We start from the raw sequence: 24,790 nt of genomic DNA, 5'->3' as shown, positions 1-24,790 counted from the left end.
CTTTCCAATGTACTTACGTTTCATCAGATGGCTGTAGCGTCGTATATCCTCCTCCGTCGCCGTCCCCTTAGCAATGCAAAATCTGCACTTCCTGTGCAGACCCGTCCATTTGGTCTTCTGCCTTGCTTCCGGTTTCCGGCTTACACACTGTACGGTTACGTCAAAAATGACGTAACCGTACCACGTGCTTCTTTATTGAATTAGAGCATGCGTGGTGAACACACTCCACCGCGCATGCTCTGTGAAATTATGTGGCTGCGTCTTCAGCGGCCGTGTATATTACACTGCGCATGCGCAAGGTTGAAGGTGTGTAGCGGTGTGTATACGAAGTTGCAGGAATAACGGCCGTTTCGGCCGTCTTCCCGACAGGTGCAGGAGCTGTGACAGCTGCTGTCTCGTACAGCAGCTGCCGCAGCTCCTACAGCGGGGACCGATCGCTGTGTCCCCGCTGTCTAACCCCTTAAAAGCCGCGTTCTATAGAGATCGCGGGTTTTTAGGGGTTAAGTTACCATCGCCGGCCTGCTACACGATAGCGGCCGGCGATGGTTACTATGGCAACCGGACACCAAACAAAGGCGTCCGGCTATGCCATCGACGGAAGCCTAGTGGGTCCTGACAAAGTCAGGACCCACTATGCTTGCTGTCAGTGAATAGCTGACAGTTCTAATACACTGCACTACGGATGTAGTGCAGTGTATTAGAATAGCGATCAGGGCCTCCTGCCCTCAAGTCCCCTAGTGGGACAAAGTAATAAAGTAAAAAAAAAAGTTAAAAAAGATGTGTAAAAATAAGAAATTAAAAGTTAAAAAAATCCCCCTTTTTTTCCCTTATCAGTCCTTTTTTATTAATAAAAATATATAAATAAACGATACATAATTGGTATCGCCGCGTCCGTAACGGCCTGAACTACAAAATTATTTCGTTATTTATCCCGCGCGGTGAACGCCGTAAAAGAAAATAATAATAAACCGTACCACAATCACAATTGTTTGGTCACTTCACCTCCCAAAAAATGTATTAAAAATAGATCAAAAAGTTGCATTTACCGAAAAATGGTACTGATGGAAACTACAGTTCGTTACGCAAAAAATAAGTCCTCGCACGGCTTTATTGATGGAAAAATTATAAAGTTCTGGCTCTTAGAATAAGGTAACAAAAAGTGAATGATTTTTTACAAAACGTATTTTATTGTGCAAACGCCATAAGACATAAAAAAACTATAAACATCTGGTGTCACCGTAAGGCCGAGTTTACACGAGCGTGTGCGTTTTGTGCAAGCAAAAAGCGCGGCGTTTTGCGTGCGCAAAAAGCACTTAACAGCTCCGTGTGTCAGCCCTTTATGATGCGCGGCTGCGTGCTTTTCGCGCAGCCGCCATCATTATGACACTCCGTTTGGATGTTTGTAAACAGAAAAGAACGTGGTGCTTTTCTGTTTTCATTCATCCTTTACAGTGCTGTTGCGTGAATCACGCGCGTCCCACGGAATTGCTTCCGTGCGACATGCGTGGTTTTCACACACCCATTGACTTCAATGGGTGCGTGATGCGCGAACAGCGCACAAATATAGGACGTCGTGCGTTTCACGCAGCGGACATACGCTGCGTGAAAATCACGTACCTGTCTGCACGGCCCCATAGAGTAACATAGGTCCCTGCGACGCGCGTTGCAAAAACGTATAATACGCTCGTGTAAATGAGCCCTAATCGTATCGCCCCATAGAATAAAGTGAATATGTCATTTATAGCGCACGGTGAACGCTGTAACAAAAATAGAATTAAAAAACAATAGAATTGCTGTTTATTAGTCACCGCGCCACTTAAAAATAGAATAAAAACTGATCAAAAAGCTGCATGCACCCCAAGAAAACTACAATGTATTCCTCAAGTGGTCTAGTTTCCAAAATGGGATCACCTTTTGGGGGTTTCCACTATTTTGGTACCACAAGACCTATTCAAACCGGACATGGTGCCTAATAAAAAGGCGGCCTCAAAATCCTCTGGGTGCTCCTTTGCTTCTGAGGCCGGTGCTTCAGTCCATTACCGCCCGAGGGCCACATGTGGGATATTTCTACTGCAGAATCTGGACAATAAGTATTGAGTTGCGTTTCTCTGGTAAAACATTTTGTGCATAAACTTTCTAAATGCTGTTGTGAATACTTTGAGGGGTCTAGTTTCTAAAATGTCGTGTTTCATAGGGGTGTCTAATATATAGGCCCCTCAAAGCCACTTCAGAACTGAACTGGAAGCCCAAAAAAAATAATTAGGCAATACTTCGCTTCTATACGAACTAGTTAGCGATTCACAGTGTGATGAAGTAAGGGGAAGCAGCGCTTATACGAGCGGTGCACCCCCTTCAAACAGCCGATGACTTTTCAGTTCACAGGTAGCAGAGTTACATGATGGGGAATTTGTTTTCCTGTTGTGTAACTCTGCTACCTGTCAATGGAAAAATCAGCTGCCAGAGTGAAAAATGTTTCCACACAGAGGAGTACCGCAAAGAAACACCTGGGAATCAGACATGATGGACTAACATTTTTCCCTGTGGTGGATGACTTTTCAGTTGACAGGTAGCAGAGTTACATGAAGGGGAATTATTTTTCATCGATGGCTAGTTAGGAGCGCTGCTTCCCTTTAGTTTTTTCTTGCTCACTGTGAATCTCCGACACAGGATGCAGCGGCGATCCACAGGTATTGCTCCTTTTATCCCAATTCACATGTTAGAATTCAATTTTTTTTATTTTATATATATATATAAAATACAGTATTTAAAACTAAGACTGTATAAACAGTTAATATACATTTAGAAAACTTATAATTATAAAGACCAAACTTTACGTATCATCATATAGGGTCAGTGTTGTTTAAAAACGCAGATATCCAGTGATTTCAGCTTGTGCTAGCAGTAATAGAATGAGAGCACCAAAATGAAGACTGGGATTGCAGAAGTTAGTAGAGCTGGGTGTAGTAGGCGGAGCAAGTGCACTGCTGCATGCACATTGCATGCTGGGACTAGAGCAGTGCATGCAGGGAGGAGAAACACAGGAAGAGAAGAGGAATGAACTTACTGAGCAAAACAAACCTCTCCAGGTAAACAATAGGGAGTAATGTTACTAAAACCATTTATTATCAAGAAAAAGCTAGACAGAGTGCACTAATATCTTAATAGAGGAACATTGCATTGATTTAAGAAATAAAAAAAAGTATTGGAAAACCCCTTTAAACATATTTAGCATCTCTTTACAATCTGCCATGAGATACAGAACCTTGCAAAAGTATACAACCCCCGAAAAACTCAACAGATCGGTTGACTTTTTAGTAGATTGGATATTGTGTAAAATTTATTAATGACTGCAAGACATTTTAAATATTTTGTAGATGAATAACAAGTTTTAGAAATGTTACACGACCCCCACTGTGTTCAAAATGAGTTTTGTCATGTAGCTGACATCAGTAATCTCGAAATAATACGTGTCTAAAAGGATCCATGTGTTGTAATAAACTATCGTCTTCATCGTCTACATGTCTGAATACTTTTAGTGGTTCTACTTCCATATTGTTCTCTCTTTGAATCGCTGTGTTTTTTTTAATTTACAATGCTACGTATAACGCCATTCACAGAATTTGTAATGAGTCATTGGAAAAAATTAAAAATTGCTCCAAGTTCTCAAACTTGATGCCTCTGGGTTTCATTCTTAAAAAAAATAGGATTAAGCCCTCTAAAACTCTGCTGAGTAAGATAGCATATGTTGGCAGGCATCAACTGGGGTGGGGGTGGATATCAACAGCCTCATTTCTTGCAACTTCCTGTTGCCAAGAGGACAGCTGCTAAGAAATTCAGCAAAAAAAAGACTCTGCTGATCACATAAGTCGGGTCCAGTTCGGAAGGGAGGAAAGTGAAGTAAACTCCAAACAAAGCCACACTAAGTCCAGGGGTTCTCTCATCTGACAAGCAGCAGCTCTGACTCATTTTGTCCATGTATTACATTCATTTGAATAACCACATGTAATACCACATTTCCCCAGTAGTGGCCGCTACTGCGAAAATGAGTAACCAACAATAATTTCCCAACTCAAAATCATCTGGGGTTCTCGGGAGCCAGAGCCCGATGCAGTGGCTCTCATATTATAGGGGTGGTCTGTGATGAGACAATCCTTTTAATATAAAGAATTAATTAAAGGGGTTGTCCGGTTTCAGAAAAGTAATGTTCATTTTTGTATACTGAAAAGTTATACAATTTTCCAATGTACTTTCTGTTTAAATTACTCATGATTTTCAGGATCTCTGCTTGTTATTCAGTAGGAGCATTCATTGTTTACTTCCAGTGGATAAAATTCTGTCCATTGTAATGTGATGGACACACAGGTGCACGGGTCGTTACAGTATGTGTATTAGAGATGTGTCTCCTTATGAGTCCAGCACCTGTGTGTCTATTACATGAACATGGACAGAATTGTATCCACTGGAAGTAAACAATGAATGTTTCTACTAAATAATAACAAGCGGAGATCTTGAAAACCCTGAGGAATTAAGTAACATTAATTTGCTGAAACCAGACAACCGCTTTATAGCCTGAAACGCTATTGTTTCCGTCTAAGAAATGGAAACCTTATGGAAAGGAAACAAACCAAGACCATTTGCAACAGAAGCATTAACATCAAATTCAATGGTAATAGAAACGTTTGCCTTTCCGTTTGCATCTCCGTTTGCCTTTCCGTTGATGGGTTCCTCCGACGGAAAGGTCTAGCGGAACCCATCAACGGAACCTAACGCTGATGTGAACAGTCCCTTAAGTAGACAAGTACTATTGTCCTACATGTATCATTTACAGAAATCATTATTTGAGAGTGCTATATTCCTCCTCAGACTCCACCCAGCCAGTTTCTTCTACCGTCGGAAGTGACTTACATAATTTTAACATATGGGTCACGTTTCTTACTAATGCTGGAGTCGCCTTTTCCAGCTGAATACACTAATGCGTTAAGTTTGATTTTTAATTCCAGCTTTGGTCAAAATAGTGTCGCGTAGAACAGGAAGGTGTTTCATTTTCAACCCGAGCTGTTGAACAGGAATAAAATTGCAACAAATGAACTTGAAAACCCGAGAAGAAAGGAGGGGGCAAGTGACACAAGATAACACATAACATCTTTCTGCGCATTTCAGAAAAAAAAAAAATCACATATCCTACTTTAACAGCTCAGATAAACGATCACAACAATTGCAGTGACATCTACATTTCACCACTTGAGGGAAACTGTGTCAGCGTGCAACTGCGTAAAAGGTTGTCAGCTCCCACCACCAGTGGAGAAGAATTTATTTCAGCACCGCTGATAAGGCTGAACTGATCTGACCCGAATACTGAACTATTAGAACTGGCAAGTGAGGAAACAATGAAATGGAAACTCACAGGATGGCCAGATGGAGAATATTGCCTAAAAATTCTCTGCAAAATGATGATTAAATTAATACTGTACTGTAAGAGGAGTAAACAACATGTAGGGTTAATATTATTCTTACGATCATACAAGTCAATGGCAATTTTCCATTCACATGTCTGTAAGTAAAATTTATAAACATTAACAATCTTCAGAGATGAGCGGTGCTATATAGGCGCTGCTTATCCCATTCTGTCACAGATTTCTTTAGAAGAAAGCTCCTTCTTCTGTAACAACTCCCGATTACCTAAACTATAATACTCCATCTTTCTTAAAAAAAAAAAGAGGATCTTCAGCGGCTACAGTATGCATTGTACAGTTCTGTGTCCCAGCTTCTGAAGAACATCATTATACACACAACAGTTGCTGCAGATCTTCTTTCTGTAAAGGATAAGGCCATTTCCTATATACTGTTAATACATTTCACTCAATAATAACACAGTATGCATTAGGCTCTGTAGCTCCCCCTAGTGGCAGCTGCAGGCAGACAGGTTTATACGATAACATTCTATCTCTATTCAGAGAAATTATTTACTAAAAATTAGATGGCGTTAAAAGATGGACATTCATTTTAATCTCTCTTCATACCTTTTCCCTGGCACACTCAATCTCTCTCATGTCCTATGTTGTCTACCTCACTTTTGATGCCCCCTTTAATAGAGGAAGTGTGCCCACTCTGCTGCTGGGCCCTATCGCATCTGCATGACTTCTACCCTGGTTGTTACATCCCTGCAAAGATGCCATTCCCAGGTTTCATTTTCTTCCAAGACTCCTTGTCTGGGCTTAATTTATGTGCTGTACCTTTCCATGACACCAGGAACTGCATTCTTCACAATTTCAATGGTTGAACATGCACGACAGCATGATCTTTGTAGTGGGAGCGCTTGTTGTTTCCAAGTACTAAGATAATGGTAACTATTTATAATAAAAAACAAGTTGCTTCCTGCAATTCTTCCTTGTCTGGCATCTATTGTCTAAAATGAAATGGCTGTAACACGGGAACTCTGCTATTTAAACACAGTAAAAAGGCTCAGGGTGTTTATTGTAAACTGTATCATTGAAAATAGCCTTGGTTGGTGCATGACACAACTGGAAAATAAATTTGCAGGCCGGGCTGGATTGTCATTTATCTGGGTGGAGATGGGAACATGTGCCTGGTAATAACAATAGCGTACATGATTTCATGCACGGGTTATCTCACTGAGATGTTTATGCATATTTCATGGCAAATAATTGTATATTCATTGATATTGTTAATTATTTATTTTGTAGATTGAGCTTTGTAGTGATTTTATTCGGCCAGGTGTGTATTATAGGAGTCTTTTAGGTTGGAATTTGCGCTGATAATTACAGTATGAACCATAGGAAATAATTATACAAATCGGAATATGAATGTCTAGAATTGTGTGATTTCCCATGTCTGCTAATTTTATGTCGTGGCTAGGCTTTCCTGTACCTGGGCAAAGATTCAGTTCTTTGTCTTAGTAAATACCTGTATCTACATACCCTGGCTAATGCAAAGTGGCTTATCACTCCTCTACCGGACACACGGCCCGCACCCAGGGAATGTGCCCTGCCAGTCCCCATAGCTCTGTCCCTGATTTCAGGTATTCACTTTCCAGCCTAAAGGTACCTGTAGCGTCGGGTTTACTCACCTCCCGACGCCTGCAGCCATGGACCTGTGAGCGCTGGTCCCCATCTCCTTCCTTGGAGACGCCAGCGCTCACTTCCGCTCCGGTCCGCTGTGTCCCGTAGGGTGCGCACGCACCCCCGTGCCCGCTCTAAAAGGGCCAGCGTGCGCACATGTAAACAATCATCATCATCAATCCACATGATTTCCTGCCCTATAAGAAGGCCCCAGCCCTTCTGATCCTTGCCTGAGCGTTGTTAGTTTATCCCAAGTCTGTCTTACAAATGGTCCCTTAGTGTTTCCCGTTCCAGTTGTTACCCGTGCCCTGTTACCTGTTCCTGTATCCCGTGCTGTTTTCTTGTTCCTGTGCCTACTAGTGTTGGAGTCGTGTCCTACTGCACCTGCTGTAGTTTGCCACGTCCAGTGTCTTCTGCCACATCCAGTGTCTTCTGCCACGTCCAGTGTCTTCTGTCCAATCTTGTACTGCCCACCGCGTCTGGCGCAACCTGCTGCACCGACCCGTGTGTTACGAACTGCCATTAGACTTTTGTATAGACTGAGACCTGGTCAGCTGCCTCTCCGCTACGGCGGAGCGGCCTAGTGGGTCCACATACACTGTGACCGTGACCCTACGCTCAGGCCATGGAACCCGCTGGCCAGCCCAAGACCGCAGTCCAGAAGATACAGACGGAGATGCATGACTTACGCACACGTCAGGATCAACGCCTTGAGGCCGTAAATTCTATCTTCGTCCGTCTGGATCTACTCACTGTTCCACCTCCGGTTCTTCCTCCTGAGGCTGTTGCTGTGCCACTGCCCGTTGCTCCTCCTGTTTGTTCCGGATCCACAGTTCCTCGGGCTCATCTCTTCCCCTCCGAGGAGGCCAAAGTGGCATTTATCATCTCCCTTCTTGCTGGCAAGGCCCTCGCATGGGCGAACCCAATCTTGGAGCAACAAGGACCCGTATCCTCGGACCTAGCCTTGTTCCTGCAGTCCTTTCGTGCTGTTTTCGAGGAGCCGGGTCGAGCTTCCTCTGCCGAAGCCACTCTGTTGACCCTCAAGTAAGAGGGTTCCACAGTAGGGGAGTATGCTATCTCCTTCCGTAGCCTGGCAGCCGAGCTGGCATGGAACAATGAGGCACTGGTGGTGACCTTCTGGCAGGCTCTGTGCTCTCACATCAAGGACGAACTGATGGCCCGCCACCTTCCTTCTACCTTGGATGCCCTCATCCTGTTAGCCACTCGGGTTGATATGAGAATCCGGGAGCGCACTCAAGAGGTTCCACAGGAGAGCCGGGTCCACAGACCAGCACCCTCGGTCCAGAGACCACTATTGCCTTCCCCTAGTGCGCTATCTGAAGAACCCATGCAGGTAGACAGTCCAGTTGTCTGAACAGGAGAAGCAGCGATGATGCGACTCTGGATTATGTATGTATTGTGGCCTTAAGGGTCATTTTGTGCGCCAATGCCCACAGAAACCGGGAAACTCCAGTACCTAGGGTTGGTTGGAGAGGCAACCCTAGGTGGGACGTCTCCAAACATTAAAACCTCTTCCAAATTATCGATTCCTGTGGCCATCATCTCCAGAGAGACATCACATCCCTCCTCCGCCTATCTTGACTCCGGAGCAGCTGCAAATTTCATCCAGCAGGCTCTAGTGGAACGTTTACATCTACCCACAGGTCTCCTGGCTGTTGCCTCTGTGAATGGTCTACCATTGCCTGATCCGATTGTGTTTATCACAGAGCCGTTGACACTATGGGTCGGAGCTCTTCACTCGGAGCAGATCGCCTTCCTTGTACTACCTAAGGCTATCAATCCTATCCTGCTGTGTCTGACATGGCTTTGCCTACACGCCCCGGTCCTTGACTGGAGTTCCGGAGAAATTCTTCAATGGGGTTCCAGATGCCATAGCCATTGCCTGTCACAAGTCCGTCCTGTTATGCCCCCTCTGCCTCAGTCACTCTCCGATCTACCATCTCAGTATGCCAGTTTTGCAGATGTCTTCGGCAAGCGAGAGGCTAAGATGTTGCCTCCACATCGGAATTATAACTGTCCCATTGAACTGGTTCCAAATGCTTCTCTTCCCCATGGACGGGTATATCCTCTCTACTTGCCAGAGACTTTATCTATGTCAGCCTATATCAAGGAGAATTTGGAGAGGGGCTTTATATGAAAATCTTCCTCCCCGGCTGGGGCCGGCTTCTTCTTCGTTAAGAAGAGAGACGGATCTTTTCGACCCTGCATTGACTAACGTGGTCTCAACCAGATCACGGTCAATAACAAATACCCATTGCCACTTATTTCCCAGCTGTTGGATCGCATATGAGGAGCCAACATTTTTTCTAAATTAGACCTGCGGGGGGCTTATAACCTAATCCGGATTCGCCGGGGTGACGAATGGAAGACGGCATTTAACACCCGTGATGGGCACTATGAATACCTAGTGATGCCCTTCAGACTGTGTAACGCTCCCGCAGTTTTTCAGGAATTCGTCAATTATATTTTCCGAGATCTCCTCTATATGTGTGTTGTAGTTTATCTCGATGATATTTTTATTTTCTCCCCAGATCTGATGACCCATCGGAGGCATGTTCGTCAGATTCTTCTGCGACTAAGAAGGAATCGCTTATGTGCCAAGCTGGAGAAGTGCGTCTTTGAAAAGAGATCTTTGCCCTTCCTGGGCTACATCATCTCGGATCAAGGTCTTAAGATGGATCCTGAGAAACTAAAGTCTGTCCTGGAATGGCCAGGTCATCAAGGCCTGAGGGCCATACAGCGGTTCCTGGGTTTCGCCAATTTCTACCGGCAGTTTATTCCAAACTTCACATCTCTGACGCCTCCTATCTCTACCCTTACCAAGAAGGGTGTGAACGCCAAGGTGTGGACTCCAGTGGCAGAATCCGCATTTATTAGCCTCAAGAAAGCCTTCACTTCAGCCTTGATCCTCCATCATCCTGACGTATCTCGGCAGTTCTCTGTTGGTGCAGGTGCACTTCTGTTCCAGAGGAGCTCCAATGGAAAGTCAGTAGTATGTGGCTATTACTCAAGACTTTTTTCTTCAGCAGAGCGCAATTACTCTATTGGAGATCGGGAGCTACTGGCCATCAAATTGGCTCTGGAGAAGTGGAGACATCTTCGAGAGGGCGCAGCTCACCCCATCTAGGTCTACACCGACCACAAGAACCTTACTTATCTTCAGTCCACCCAACGACTAAATCCCCGTCAAGCCAGGTGGTCGCTGTTCTTCACCAGTTTCGAATTTGTGCTCCACTACCGTCCCGCTGACAAGAATGTGAGGGCCGATGCCCTGTCCAGGTCATTTGAGACGGATGACACAGTGGAATCCCTTCAATCTATCATAGAACCATCCTGCATTGTCACTGCTAATCCTTTGCAGGTTAGAGACATCCCTCCGGGGAGGACTTTTGTTCGGTTGGCAGACAGGAGAAGAATTCTCCGCTGGGGACACAGTTCTAAACTGGCTGGGCACGCTGGTGTCCGTAAAACCCGAGGTCTGATTACTCGTCACTTCTGGTGGCCCACGCTACCTAAAGATGTTCTGGACTTTATTTCTTCTTGCACGGTGTGTGCTTCTAACAAAGTTACTCACTCCAAGCCTGCTGGCCTGCTTCAACCTCTGCCTGTACCCAATGCCCCCTGGCAGCACATTGCAATTCACTTTGTCACCGACTAATCCCCCCTCAGCAGGATGCAACACTGTCTGGGTGGTGGTGGACCGATTCTCGAAGATGGCACATTTTATCCCGCTAACTGGCCTACCTTCTGCTACCTGACTAGAGAGTCTCTTCATTCAACACATCGCTTGCATGGCTTGCCTCTTCACACTGTGTCCGACCGGGGGGTTCAATTTACCTCAAAGTTCTGGAGAGCCCTCTGTAAACTCCTGGATGTAAGATTGGACTTTTCCTCAGCCTATCATCCCGAGTCCAATGGGCAAGTCAAGAGGATCAACCAGATCATGGAGAATTATCTCTACGTCATCTCTTAACAGCACGATAACTAGGTACAGCTTCTTCCATGGGCCGAGTTCTCGTACAACAACCACACAAGTGAGTCCACCACTTCCACTCCGTTTCACATTGTGTACAGTCAACATCCGAGAGTCCCTCTTCCTGTGTCAACTACATCTCAGGTACCCGCTGCAGACTCTGCATTTGGGGACTTTCTGCAAATCTGGCAACAGACCCGGTCCTCTATTTTGCTGGCAGTCGATTGCATGAAGCCAAAAGCGGATACAAAGAGAAGAGCCGCCTCCGTATATGCCGGGTACCAAAGTCTGGCTGTCCTCTCGGAACATCCGTTTGAAGGTGCCTTCATACAAGTTTGCTCCCAGGTTCCTTGGTCCTTTTGAAATTCTGCAACAAATAAACCCTGTCTCCTATAGGCTGCGGCTGCCTCCTACCCTCAGAATCCCCAACACCTTTCATGTGTCCCTCCTGAAACCAGTGGTCCTGAACCGCTACAGGAAGACTTCTAGTTCCACAGTTGCTCCCATTGGTTCTTCGAATGTGTTCGAGGTGAAGGAGATCCTGGACTGCAAAAGGGTAGGGGGAAGGACTTTCTATTTGGTGGACTGGAGAGGGTTTGGTCCTGAGGAGAGGTCCTGGGAGCCGGAAGAGGGGGTCCGAAGAAGAGGGGGCGTAAGAGGGGGGATACTGTAGCATCCATGGTCACGGGCCGTCGTGTTTACTCACCTCCCGACGCCCGCAGCCATGGATCTGTGAGCGCTGGTCCCCATCTCCTTCCTAGGTGACGCCAGCGCTCACTTCTGCTCCAGTCCGCTCTGTCACGTAGGGTGCTCGTGCCCGCTCTTAAAGGGCCAACGCGCACATGTAAACAATGATCATCATCAATCCATATGATTTCCTGCCCTATAAGAAGGCCCCAGCCCTTCTGATCCTTGCCTGAGCGTTGTTAGTTTATCCCAAGTCTGTCTTGCAAATGGACCTGTAATGATGGGGGTAAGGAAACAGACAAGTGAGCCCTAATCTACCTGCCACTCAGTCCCTGCCTACTTGCAACGACCCGCCCTAGGCGACGGGGTACAACTGGGCGACGGTCCCTACGCTCAATAAGTGCCCGACAGACAAACAGACAAGGGTACACAGAAGCAAGGGAAAAGGGGCAGTTGCCCACGGCAACACCGTGAGCAACAAGAGTGGTGAACGAGCCGAGTCAAACCAGGAGTGTACGAGGTACCAAACGCAGAGCAGGAGAGTAGTCCGTAAGCCAGGGTCAGTATGAAGCAGGGTCAAATGGTTAAAGAAGCTGCAGCAGGGCCCGGAAACAAAACAAGAAACACAAGCAAGGAGGAACAGGAAAGGCAGGTATAAATAGACAGGGCGGGAGCTAGCTCCATCTGGCCAGGCTGTGATAGGCTCTCCCACTCCTAAGCCTGCCATCCTGAGTGGTGGAAGATGGAGTCAGTCTCACAGACATGGAAGCAGGTGCAGACTTATTACCTATAGGCGTGGATACAGAAGCTGTGCCTGGCAGATCCTTAACAGGACCCTTAGTGTTTCCCGTTCCAGTTGTTACCCGTGCCCTGTTACCTGTTCCTGTCTCCCATGCGGTGTTCTTGTTCCTGTGCCTACTAGTGCTGGAGTCGTGTCCTCCAGCACCTGCTGTTGTTTGCCACGTCCAGTGTCTTCTGCCACGTCCAGTGTCTTCTGCCACGTCCAGTGTCTTCTGCCACATCTTGTACTGCCCGCCACGTCTGGCGCAACCTGCTGCACCGACGTCCATCCGTGCAGAAGCCACAGCCACCGTCTGGACTAGTTCAGATACCCGTGTGTTTCGAACTGCCATTAGACTTTTGTATAGACTGAGACCTGGTCAGCCGCCTCTTCGCTACTGCGGAGCGGCCTAGTGGGTCTACATACACTGAGACCGTGATAGTCCCCATTCCTGGTTCATATAGTGCTCCTTCTTACGTATATCATGTGTGGACAGGATCTAGGTATCACCAATGTGACTAAAATTGCAGCTGGTGCCTAACTTTTGGGGCTGTGGGTTATTTTCTATTAATGACTTTGACAATTTGTATTACTAAGACACTAAAAGATCCAAAATAGGCTTGTAAAGTGTTCTGACTAGATCATTACAAAGGTTTTTGGGTTTATCCTTAGCGTAAGCCATCGTGGCCGGGCACCATCCCTCTTTTGCAAAAACCCCAAACACCCAGATCAGACAGAAAATAAAAAAAATTACTCACTTCACCGATCCGCTAATCTCTGCTGGATACCCTCAGGCTATCACAGCAGGTTGCATTGTATGCAACATCCCGACACAGTGGAAAGAGGCACGGGGCCTGGCATGGTCTTCTACCCTTGTTACGCCTCACAGGCTGGCATAGATTTCCACTATAATATCCACCAGTTTCTGGCCGAAATTATAGTAAATTTGTTGGGCTACAAGTGGCTTCATCCCTTTCATCTAAGCCCACTTTTTAAAAGTTTACATTTTCCCATAAATTGTGACTGTTGGATCATATTGCGACTTTTCTACGCCAGAAAATTGGCATACAAAGATAAATAAATTCTCCCTATGTCTACAGTGTTTTTATACCACTGATATATTTATAGTGTTAATGCAGAGATACAAATACCTTATTGTTAAAATGTAAAGCATAAATGTACTTTTAACAATATTTCCCTATTTTACCCATAATAACAGTTAGGAAACTTTAAAATTACTTTGCTTTAGTATCTTTGTAATAATTGTGAGATCTTTACTAAATTCCTCTGGTTGCCTTTGGAAACAGACAGCAGTTTATCTTTATTCTGCTGTCTGACATATACCCTATTAGCTTAGTCCTAACTGCATAAACTTTCCCACAATGCATTGCTGTCTAGCGACTAACAGAATTCAGAATTATAGCTTTAAAGTAAATGTTTACTTTTTTCCATCAAGTAGTTTTTAGGTCTAAAATTCTGTAATAATTAATTGCCTTCTATATCTGTATAGCGGTTATAGTTGGGGGTTGTTTTTCCTGCAACTTACATGTAATGCATTTCCTTCATTATGGTCTTTCTTTTTTCTTCTTCTTTTATGGAAATTCTCCTGATTATAAAGGGTTAAAAAAAATCTGAAGAATTTGTATTTATTTTTTAACCTAAAGTGTGTGAAGTAAGAAAAAAAGAATTCTCCCAGGGCAGTCACACCGTTATGGATGTGGAAATCATTCCCATAGGATCAGCTTTAGGATTTGGGCTGTACTTGACAGCATGGCTCCAAACAGTTCATTTCCACCATAACAGCTTTCTGCATATAGTGTATCATGGAAACAACCAAACTCTTGACGACAGAGCCACCGCTTTCCCAGGCGAAGAGACAGACAATGGTGCACTTATTACAATGTATCACACACCCCGGTGCTCCTCTATGTATCCTATAGTGTATATACCACTGGGACATCTCCTGTGTAGTAATCTCAATGCCATTTCCCACTCTTATGTAGGTGTTTGCTGTATTTTAGCACTAAGAGAACATGTCAGACATATAAAAAGTGTGAAGGTGTTTTGCTTTTCATATTTCACTGTATAGAACCCTAACGGTGAATCTCACAGCGTCCTGACACGTAGCTTTTACCTTTCTCAGTTACGTTATTAATGTAAAGAACAGTCAGCCTAACATGCTGTATATGAGAGAAGTGTCTTTCGTGTCCGTCAGTCAAGGTTTTTCTATGGGAACTATTTAGTACTGTTCAGCTGAATGTAGACAATATACACATAGATTAATAATCTATAAACCATACACATTATGCTATTTTACTGGTATTTACTAGTGTTTATTTTCTACATGTTGATGTATTATACTCTGTACAGTATTATTTCTAAGGGAGAATAGCATCATAATACGGCCTCCGATATGTTGTCATTTTTATTTTTAAATCTGAAGCATATAAAAGCATATAAAAGAATAGAAGGGCTCCATAGAAGTTTAAGGCGTTGTCTTACGGCTATGTACAACCCGGGGGGTATAAGGAGGCATAATACGCCTATGAGCATGAGGCTTTAAAGGCTATGGAAACCTTTGAATGTTTTTTTTTTTTATTATATAAATGTATTTATGATTCTAAGCACTTTTCAAATTGACTTATAATTTTTTTTTTACTTTTTACGATACAGCTTTTATGTATCTTGTAGGTTATAAACTTACAAGCGTTCTATATTAGGGCTTGTCCACACGTAAAGGAATTCTGCAGCAATTTCGTTAAACGTAGCAGACTTTCCACAGCGGCAAAAACGCACCATTTCCTGTGGTTGTGACAGCAGAACATGGTGCGAATTTTGCTGCGTTTTTCACAATTCTATGAAAGGTGACATCTCCTCAGAAAAGCGCAGCCATTCAGTCCACTTTCCGCAGCAGGATTTGACATGTTGCGGTCCGAAAAATACGCACCACAGGTCAATTTCTGGTCAGAATATTTACGCAGCGTGTGGATGAGATTTGTTAAATCTCACCCACTTTGCTGCTACTTACTGTATTATCCCTCGTATTTTCCGTCAGCAATTCCGGACGGAAAGTACGCGACAATTACGCCACGTGTGGACAAGCCCTTAGCTGGATCCTGTGTGTCAGAGACACGCAGGACTCGGTCTCAGCCGAGCCGTCAAATCAGCTCAAATGACGGAATCAGCTGAGGGGAAACAATATATATTCAATGTATACAGTATAAATAAAAGCTGTATCGTAGAAAACAAAAACATTTCTAATAAAATAAAAAAAGTGCTTAGAATAAAAAAAAACATTAATTTAATAATAGTAAAAAAACATATTCAAAGTTGTTCATAGCCTTTAATATGTAAATGTACCAGTCATTCTTATGGAAATTTTTCAAAATTATGTTAAGGTATTTTCCATTTCTCACTTTCTCTATTACTAGATTTTAACTCTTAATTCAAAACCCCAAAATGAGACCCTTAAATGATTTTTCACAGGGCCAGACCACAAATCCCATCACATTGCATCGGATAGTCTTCCACCAGTTGGCATTGCATTAGTGTAATACAAATAAAATGGGGATCAGGTGGCATATGTATATTCTGTTATTTAGTATCATATCTGTTTATAGAGTTCTCTCTTTCTTGTTCACATATCTGTTTAATGTGCATACAAATGAAGTCGAGCTGCAGTTAATATTAAATTTACCGACTATATGGCTGCATTTTTGTGCTATGTGATAATGCAGTAGGTTTACCCACAGTCCTATCTAATAACACAGATAAATCACCATGTAGGGGATCGGGTCTGCTTAATATTGGAAAAAAGTGTGGTCATGATATCTCTTACTCCTTCACAACTTCCATAAAGTATAGGCAAAAGACACATAGCCAAATGATTTGTGTGTTTTCCATGCAGTATGTAGGTGTAGTACAGCGGATAAGGTTCACGTCCTTCATGTGACCTTGTTTGTCCTCACTGTTAAATAAGAATAGATGGGATGAGATGCTTAATATTTTCTCTACATATCTACAAATTGTACATATTACCTATTTATTTAATTTAAGTTATATTTACTAACAATCCTTTTAACTAATGCTACTAACCTGATACATGCATGCTATATCTTGCAATGGCATACAAAGAGAAGTTGGGGCCCCATAGCTAAAATCATAATGCCCCGTGGTGCTTGGTGCTCCTAAACCATTTAGGACATTTTGATGTTTGCTAGTATTGTGGTTTGTAATTGAGTGGGGGGGGCTCTCTCTTACCACCTATGAGGAAGGGTGGTGAGCTTCACAAATGTTGCCTCTATGGTACATATACCCTTTACTTCTCTTTTACACAGCTCCAAGACACAAACCAATTCATATGTTGCCTGCCACCAGGGCTGGTTTTAGTGGGAGGCAAACTGGACAATTCCTCAGGGCTCACATTTCCTAGGGGACCCACAAGGATGGGAACCCCCAGGAGCAAACTAAAATGACTCCGTACTATTTAGTGGTTCCTGGTGTTATTATTTAGGAATTAAATTGCAGTATTATGTGGGAACTATTTGGCAGTATTATGTGGGAACTATATGGCAGTATTATGTGGGTGCTTTACACAAGTTTTTTATTTGGATGCTGTACATTATTTGGCCACTAAATGGTGGTGTTATGTGGGCTGTATATGGCATTATCTTCGCACTATATAGTGTTATGCAGATATAATGTGTGATGAAATTACCAGTAAAACTGTCTAAAAATTGCAAGCAGGGGGCTCTACTTTGCGTTTGATCATTTTTTGTAGTTTGCTTGTTAATTAAATGAAAACCACTAAAAGATGGTGTTCACAAAAACTAGTACATAAGTAGAGCGATCTAAATCTAACATTTTCGATTTAATTTCAGCTTGCCGACCAGGATTTTACAAAGCTGTCACTGGAAACCTTAAATGTGGCAAATGTCCTCCACACAGCTCAACTCAGGAAGAAGGCGCCATCGAATGTGTGTGTGAGAAGAATTATTACCGGGCAGATAACGACCCTCCGTCTATGGCTTGTACAAGTATGTGTGCCCAGTAATTTTACAAAATTACAGTGTGCCATCAGAATGTCAGTAAACATCGAGAGGACATAAATACACATTTCACATATACATATGTGTCCTCCCTTATCTCTAAACCCGTCAAATCCCAAGATGGATGCCACGAAATGTTAAACAAACATGTAAAAAAAACGTATGCCTTCAATAAATGTTATTTGTCAGCAATCTTGCACCCACAAATTCTCATGTTAAAAAAACGTATACTTTTTTTAATGGCTGGCTGGGATCTATGGTTCTGACAGATGCTATCTGTCGCATATATGGGAAAAAAAGCGTATGCCTTTAATGTATGTTTTTTTACTGGATATAGTGAATTGGTATCATGACAACTGTATAAGTTAACGCAATTCAAGAAAAGTTGAGGGTGGACACATCTGTACCTAAACTTTGGTGCATGGCCCAACATAGAATGGAAATGACACACTGGATTCAAATTTTTCACAATGTTAAAAGAAAAAGTCTTAAAAATAGCAATACATCTGTACTGCATAAGGATTCATTGTCTTCAATGCAAACACAATCCCTTATTCATCTTATTTTAAATACTGTTGTACAACAAAAAGCTACGAACCTAACACAAATCAATTATGGGCACCCAACTTCTACATGAAATTAAAGCAGATATTTTGTATTGACATTACCCGTTTTGGGGTAAAGATGACCTCGCATGTGTGGACACAATCCATTGACATTCGAAAAAAAACCAAAATACAATACATATATTTCTGTTCAAACAAGCAAATCCATTATACACATATCTGTATAGCTCAATGAATAGAAGATTTACACAGAATTTATACTGCGAACAAAAAGCATAGTGTCATATATACAAATACATTATAACTAACGTAATCCAGTGCTGTTATAGTTGAATCAAACACCTTCTGTCAAGGGGTGGGATATATTAGGCAGCAAGGGAACAGTCAGGTCTTGAAGTTGATCTGGGCGACTTTGACATGGGCCAAATTGTGTTGGCTGGACTGCTGGGTCGGAGCATCTCCAAAACAGCATGTCATGTGGGGTGTATCGGTAATCATGGTTAGTTCTTACCAAAAGTGGTCCAAAGAAGTACAACCTAAGACAGGGTAATGGACACCCAAGACTCATTGATATGTGTGTGAAGCAAAGACTAGCCTGGCTAGTCCGATCCCAATGAAGAGCTACTGTAGAGCAAATTTCTTAAAAAGTTAATGCTGGATATGATAGCAAGGTGTCAGAACACACAGGGCAACATAGCTGTAGGACAATCAGAGTGCCCACCCGGACCCCTTTCTATCTGTGAAAGCGCCTACAATGGTCACGCGAGCATCAGAACTAAACTATGGAGCAATGGAAGAAGGTGACCTGCTCTGATGAATTCTGTTTTCTTTTACACCATGTGGATGACCGAGTGTGTCGCTTACCTGGGGAAGAGATGGCACTCCGATGCACTATAGGATGAACGCAAGCTGGCAGGGTGATGCTCTGGGCAATGTTCTGCTCGGGACAATTGGGTCCTGCAAGTGGATGTAACTAAGGCCTCATTTACACGAGCGTGTGCGTTTTGCGCGCGCAAAAAACGCTGCGTTTTGCGCGCGCAAAAGGCACTTGGCAGCTCCGTGTGTCATCCGTGTATGATGCGCGGCTGTGTGATTTTCGCGCAGCCGCCATCATAGAGATGAGGCTAGTCGACGCCCGTCACTGTCCAAGGTGCTGAAAGAGCTAACTGATCGGCAGTAACTCTTTCAGCACCCTCGACAGTGAATGCCGAACACAATATACACCAACCTGTGAATAAAAAAAGACTTTCATACTTACCAAGAACTTCCTGCTTCCCCCAGTCCGGGCTCCCGGCCGTTGCCTTGGTGACGCGTCCCACTCTTGTCATCCGGCCCCACCTCCCAGGATGACGCCGCAGTCCATGAGACCGCTGCAGCCTGTGATTGGCTGCAGCCTGTGCTTGGCCTGTGATTGGCTGCAGCCTGTGCTTGGCCTGTGATTGGCTGCAGCTGTCTCTTTGACTGAACTGTCATCCCGGGAGGTCGGACCGGAGTTATCGGTAAGTCAGAACGTCTTTTTTTTTTTACAGGTTCATGGATTTTCGGAGCGGAAGTCACTGTCCATGGTGCTGAACCAGTTTAACGCTTTCAGCACCGTGGACAGTGACTGTCTCCTGACGTCGCGTACCCGAACATTTTTTACCGGTTTCGGTCAAAACGAGTTTGGCCGAACCCGGTGAAGTTCGGTGCGCTCATCTCGAATTTGACACTCCGTTTGGATGTTTGTAACCAGAAAAGCACGTGGTGCTTTTCTGTTTACATTCAGGAGTTTGACAGCTCTTGCGTGATTTTCGCGCATGCAACGCAGGACCGTCAGTGTGGCATGCGTTGTTTTCACGCACCCATTGAAGTCAATGGGTGCGTGTTGCGTGAAAAACGCAAGAATATAGAACATGTCGTGAGTTTTACGCAACGCACTCACGCAGCGCAAAATTCACGCATCGTCTAAACAGCCCCATAGACTATTATAGGTGCGTACGACACGCGTGAAAAGCACGCGCGTCGCACGCGCGTATAATACGCTCGTGTAAATGAGGCCTAAGAGAAGTACAAGGTGTTGAATTGGTCTTTAAACTCACCAGATCTCAATCCGATTGAGCATCTGTGGGATGTGCTAGAAAAAACAAGTCATCTCCATGAGGCCCACCTTGCAACTTAGAGGGCTTAAAGGATCTGCTGCTTATGTCATGGCGCCAGATACAACAGCACACCTTCAGAAGTCTTGTGGAGTCCATGCCTTGACGGATCAGAACTGTTTTGGTGGCACGAGGGGGAACTACACAATATTAAGCAGGACGTTTTAATGTTATGGTTGAACGGTGTAGATCTCATAACTTGATACCTATTTTGGTGGTCACTGCACCATATTTAGAAGCTTTACTCTTTAATACATTTTTTATCAAAATAGGGTGACCAAGAGCGGTCCTTTACATTATGGAGTAAGACATATGTAAATAAACACAGCACCCCATGTAATTATAGGCTCAGATATCAGGTCTTGGAGATTGCATTATACCCATTAATATGTTAAAGAGGTACAGATCATGTAGGGGGTAATTTATCAACCTTTCTATCCCATAAAAGTCGCAATTTACAGTCCGAGTTGTGACCTTTGGCCTTTTCATGCCGCCCTTGCCACTTTTGTGTAGAGACGTGTGGCATCGCAAAATGGGGCGAGGCCACTGCAGCCCAACAAATTTAATATAAATTGCACCAGAAAGCTGCCACAAATGACAGCAAAAATCTACACCAGCTCCTATACTTACATCACTGCTCAGTTTTTCTTTCCCCCACCGGGTTCCCTCCGACTCCCTCCTTATGCCGCGGCTCATTCAAGATTCTGATGATGAGCAGCTTAATTACATATGTGACGCAAAACACTCAACGGTCGATGGAAAGATGTAACACATTTATTAATGTCTTAAGAAATGTCTCGCAACTTACTCGAGCCCATTGGTCATTAAGACTGGCATATGAAATGCCAGTCTTAATAAATCTGCCCCCATGTTCTTTGTTGTTTTAGAAATTATTGATAACTAACACACTGTAAAATAATTTCAAACTCTTACACTTTTGCTTGTTTGTCTTCATAGGACCACCCTCTGCACCAAGAAACCTTATTTCTAATATCAATGAAACATCAGTTATATTAGACTGGAGCTGGCCACTGGACACTGGTGGACGAAAAGATATTATTTTCAATGTAGTCTGCAAAAAATGCAGTGGAAACACAAAGTTTTGTGAATCTTGCAAAGGGAATTTAAGGTTTATCCCCCGACAGATTGGTTTAACCAACACCACTGTGACCATCATGGATTTACTTGCACACACCAATTATACTTTTGAAATTGAATCTGTGAATGGAGTCTCTGACCAGAGCGTACCGGCAAGACACATTGCTGCGGTCAGCATCACCACCAACCAGGCAGGTTAGTGTATCCTCCTTACTAATGCTAATATTATATATGGTACATACGATTTACATAGACGCTAAGGAAGTCCTGTCTTCTACCTGGTACAGACCCCCACTTCCACATAGACTCATGTGTGATGGAAGCTGAGAGACCATCCATATGGGCGCCCACAGGGGTCAAAATTCATACCTTACTTAAAATCTAAACGCACATAGCAAACTGTGGATGGCATTTGTGTTTCCTAAACATGTTCATTTTATTCTTTATTCTATCTATCTATCTATCTATCTATCTATCTATCTATCTATCTATCTATCTATCTATCTATCTATCTATCTATCTATCTATCTATCTATCTCATATCTATCTATCTATCTATCTATCTATCTATCTATCTATCTATCTATCTATCTATCTATCTATCTATCTATCTATCTATCTATCTATCTATCTATCTATCTATCTATCTATCTATCTATCTCATATCTATCTATCTCTCTCATATCTATCCATCCATCCATCCATCCTAAAAAAAACTAGGTGATAACTAGGAGTTGTAATGGGGGAAATATTGCTTGCCTCTTAGGGTGGTTTCACACGTTTCGCTTTGATGCATTTTTTTTAATGCAGTTTTTTTTTGTTGCAGTTTTTATGCCCTTGCCAGGAGTGGTCTGTAAGGCTGAGTTCACACTGGGTGGATATCCTGCGTAAAAGCACGCAGCGTATCCGCCCTGTGCGCCACAGAGAATTCCGGCCGAAAAACCGCACCAAACTGTGGTGCAGTTTTTCGGCCGGAGTGTCCTGCAGTACTAGTGATTGGCTGCAGTGGCGGTTACATGGCATGAAACGTCATCCCAGGAGGCCGGCCCTCTGACATCATCCAATGTGACCACCGCTACAGCCAGTGATTGGCTGCAGCGGTCACATGGGATGAAAAGTCATCCCAGGAGGCCGGCCTGGAGGAAGAAACAGACTCCTGGGTAACTATGAGATTTATTTATTTTTTCACCTCCCTATTGAATTCAATGGGGAAAACCCGCAACAAATAAGCAGCATTTACGCAAATACAATTGACATGCTGCGGAATAAAATTCCGCACCGCAGGTCAATTTCAGAGCATTTTTTTCCGCTCAGTATTTACGCAGCGTGTGGATGAAATTTGTTTTATCTCATCCACTTTGCTGCTACTGTATTTGCTGCGGATTTTCCACAACTAATTCTGTTGCGGAAAATCTGCAGTATTTACGCAACGTGTGAACTGACCCTAAGGGCATGACCACACATGGCGGAATTCCTCCGCAACTGTCCGCATCAATGCCGCACAGAATCTGCGTTGCAGATTCTGCAGCGGATCTGCACAAAATGTGCAGAAAATTGATGCGGACTGGCCGCTGCGGACTGCAGGAAAAGTGCTTCTCTTCTCCCTATTCAGTGCAGGATAGAGAGAAGGGACAGCACTTTCCCTAGTGAAAGTCAAAGAATTTCATACTTACCGCCCGTTGTCTTGGTGACGCGTCCCTCTTTCGGCATCCGGCCCGACCTCCCTGGATGACGCTCCAGTCCATGTGACCGCTGCAGCCTGTGCTTGGCCTGTGATTTGCTGCAGCCGTCACTTACACTGAAACGTCATCCTGGGAGGCCGGACTGGAGACAGACGCAGGGAGTTCTCGGTAAGTATGAACTTATATTTTTTTTTACAGATACATGTATATTGAGATCGGTAGTCACTGTCCCGGGTGCAGAAACAGTTACTGCCGATCGCGTAACTCTTTCAGCACCCTGGACAGTGACTATTTACAGACGTCTCCTAGCAACGCTCCCGTCATTACGGGAGCCCCATTGACTTCCTCAGTCTGGCTGTAGACCTAGAAATACATAGGTCCAGCCAGAATGAAGAAATGTCATGGTAGTAAAAACAATACGCTCCGCAGCACACATAAGATCTGCGGACTTCATTGCGGAATTTTGACTCTCCATTGAAGTCAATGGAGAAATTCCGCCATGAGTCCGCAACCAGTCCGCCACTGCTCCGCAACAGACAGAGCATGCTGCGGACACCAAATTCCGCTCCGCAGCCTATGCTCCGCAGCGGAATTGTACGCATCGTGTAAACGAACACTGCTAAATTAAAGTGAAAGTCAATGTAGAAACGGCTCCGCTGCGGATTAACGCTGCGGAGTGTCCGCAGCGGAATTTAAGTGCAATTCCGCCATGTGTGAACCCGCCCTAAAGGGAGGGGGAGTTTATAGGAAAGAATGTACTTCTCGTTGTCATTTCAAAAACTGCATCAAAAAGGTGAAAGCACCCTTAGCTTTCCCAGAAATAGATTAAACTAACAATTTCTAACATTAGTATTCCAATGATGGACATTTATGGCTTATACACACAATATGCCATAAATGTCTGACTGTTGGGGTCCCACAGCTGGGATCCTCACTGATCGTGCGAAAGCAAAGGTCCCATGTCCTTAGAGCCTTGCCGTAAAGTGGAGGGGAATTGAAGGAGGGACAGCTGGGCACTCTTCCATTATAGTCCGCGGGGAGTTAGGGAAACAGCTGTGCACGATGTGTATAGTTGGAGTATCCCTTTAACAGAAAATAATGTTCCAAGTTCTTAAATTTACTGATCTTGTTTTATTTTGGAGGACGTGCCCTTTAATCTTCACTTCCAGGTCTGTTACCCAGTTTTTAATCAGCTCAGTTTTTTGGTAGATCTGACAAATAAAGGTAACATTTTGTTACTGTAATAAATTCACCACTAAACATTCAGGACGCTGATTTATTATTAACAATGAAAGCTTCCTAATGTCTTGTTTTCCCGGCTACCACAAAACATTTAATGAATCCACAATTACTACCATTTGTTAAATCAGCTCCCAGCGAGTAGTTTAGAATCAATCACTGGGTAATGCAGTAGATGGAAATATTTCAGGCTGCACAGGTCAATGTTAAGAGTGCTCCCACCATTTAAAACACACATTTAGGAAGCTGCAGAAGGAAATTAGCGCAAGATATTAGTTACAATTAAGGAAACCTGACTCTACCGTGCACATCCTGAATAAGGCTATTTATACGCAGCAAACTTCACAGGAAATTGACTGATACATTTCCAGGATACAAGAGAACCTGAATATCACTTGTAACATTAACTGATTTTAAATTCTGTATTTAGTGAAGTTTAATCGCCACAAATCGATCCTAGCAATTTCTATAATGGGATAGG

General features: G+C 43.7%; 1 protein-coding gene across 1 annotated transcript in view; it reads left to right on the top strand.

The window, feature by feature from the left end:
- EPHA3 (EPH receptor A3) overlaps positions 1-24,790 on the top strand; it is a 349,426-nt gene that overhangs the window by 193,919 nt on the left and 130,717 nt on the right. The window contains exons 4-5 of the mRNA XM_075854459.1: positions 17,422-17,577; positions 21,248-21,583. Of these exons, the coding sequence (XP_075710574.1) occupies positions 17,422-17,577; positions 21,248-21,583 (492 nt within the window). The remainder of the gene's footprint in view (positions 1-17,421; positions 17,578-21,247; positions 21,584-24,790) is intronic.

Source organism: Rhinoderma darwinii, chromosome 2 (genome assembly GCF_050947455.1).
Source record: "Rhinoderma darwinii isolate aRhiDar2 chromosome 2, aRhiDar2.hap1, whole genome shotgun sequence".
In the NCBI taxonomy this organism is placed as follows: Eukaryota; Metazoa; Chordata; class Amphibia; order Anura; family Rhinodermatidae; genus Rhinoderma; species Rhinoderma darwinii.
The sequence above is the reverse complement of the archived record's forward strand: the minus strand, read 5'-3'. Positions and strand labels throughout refer to the sequence as shown.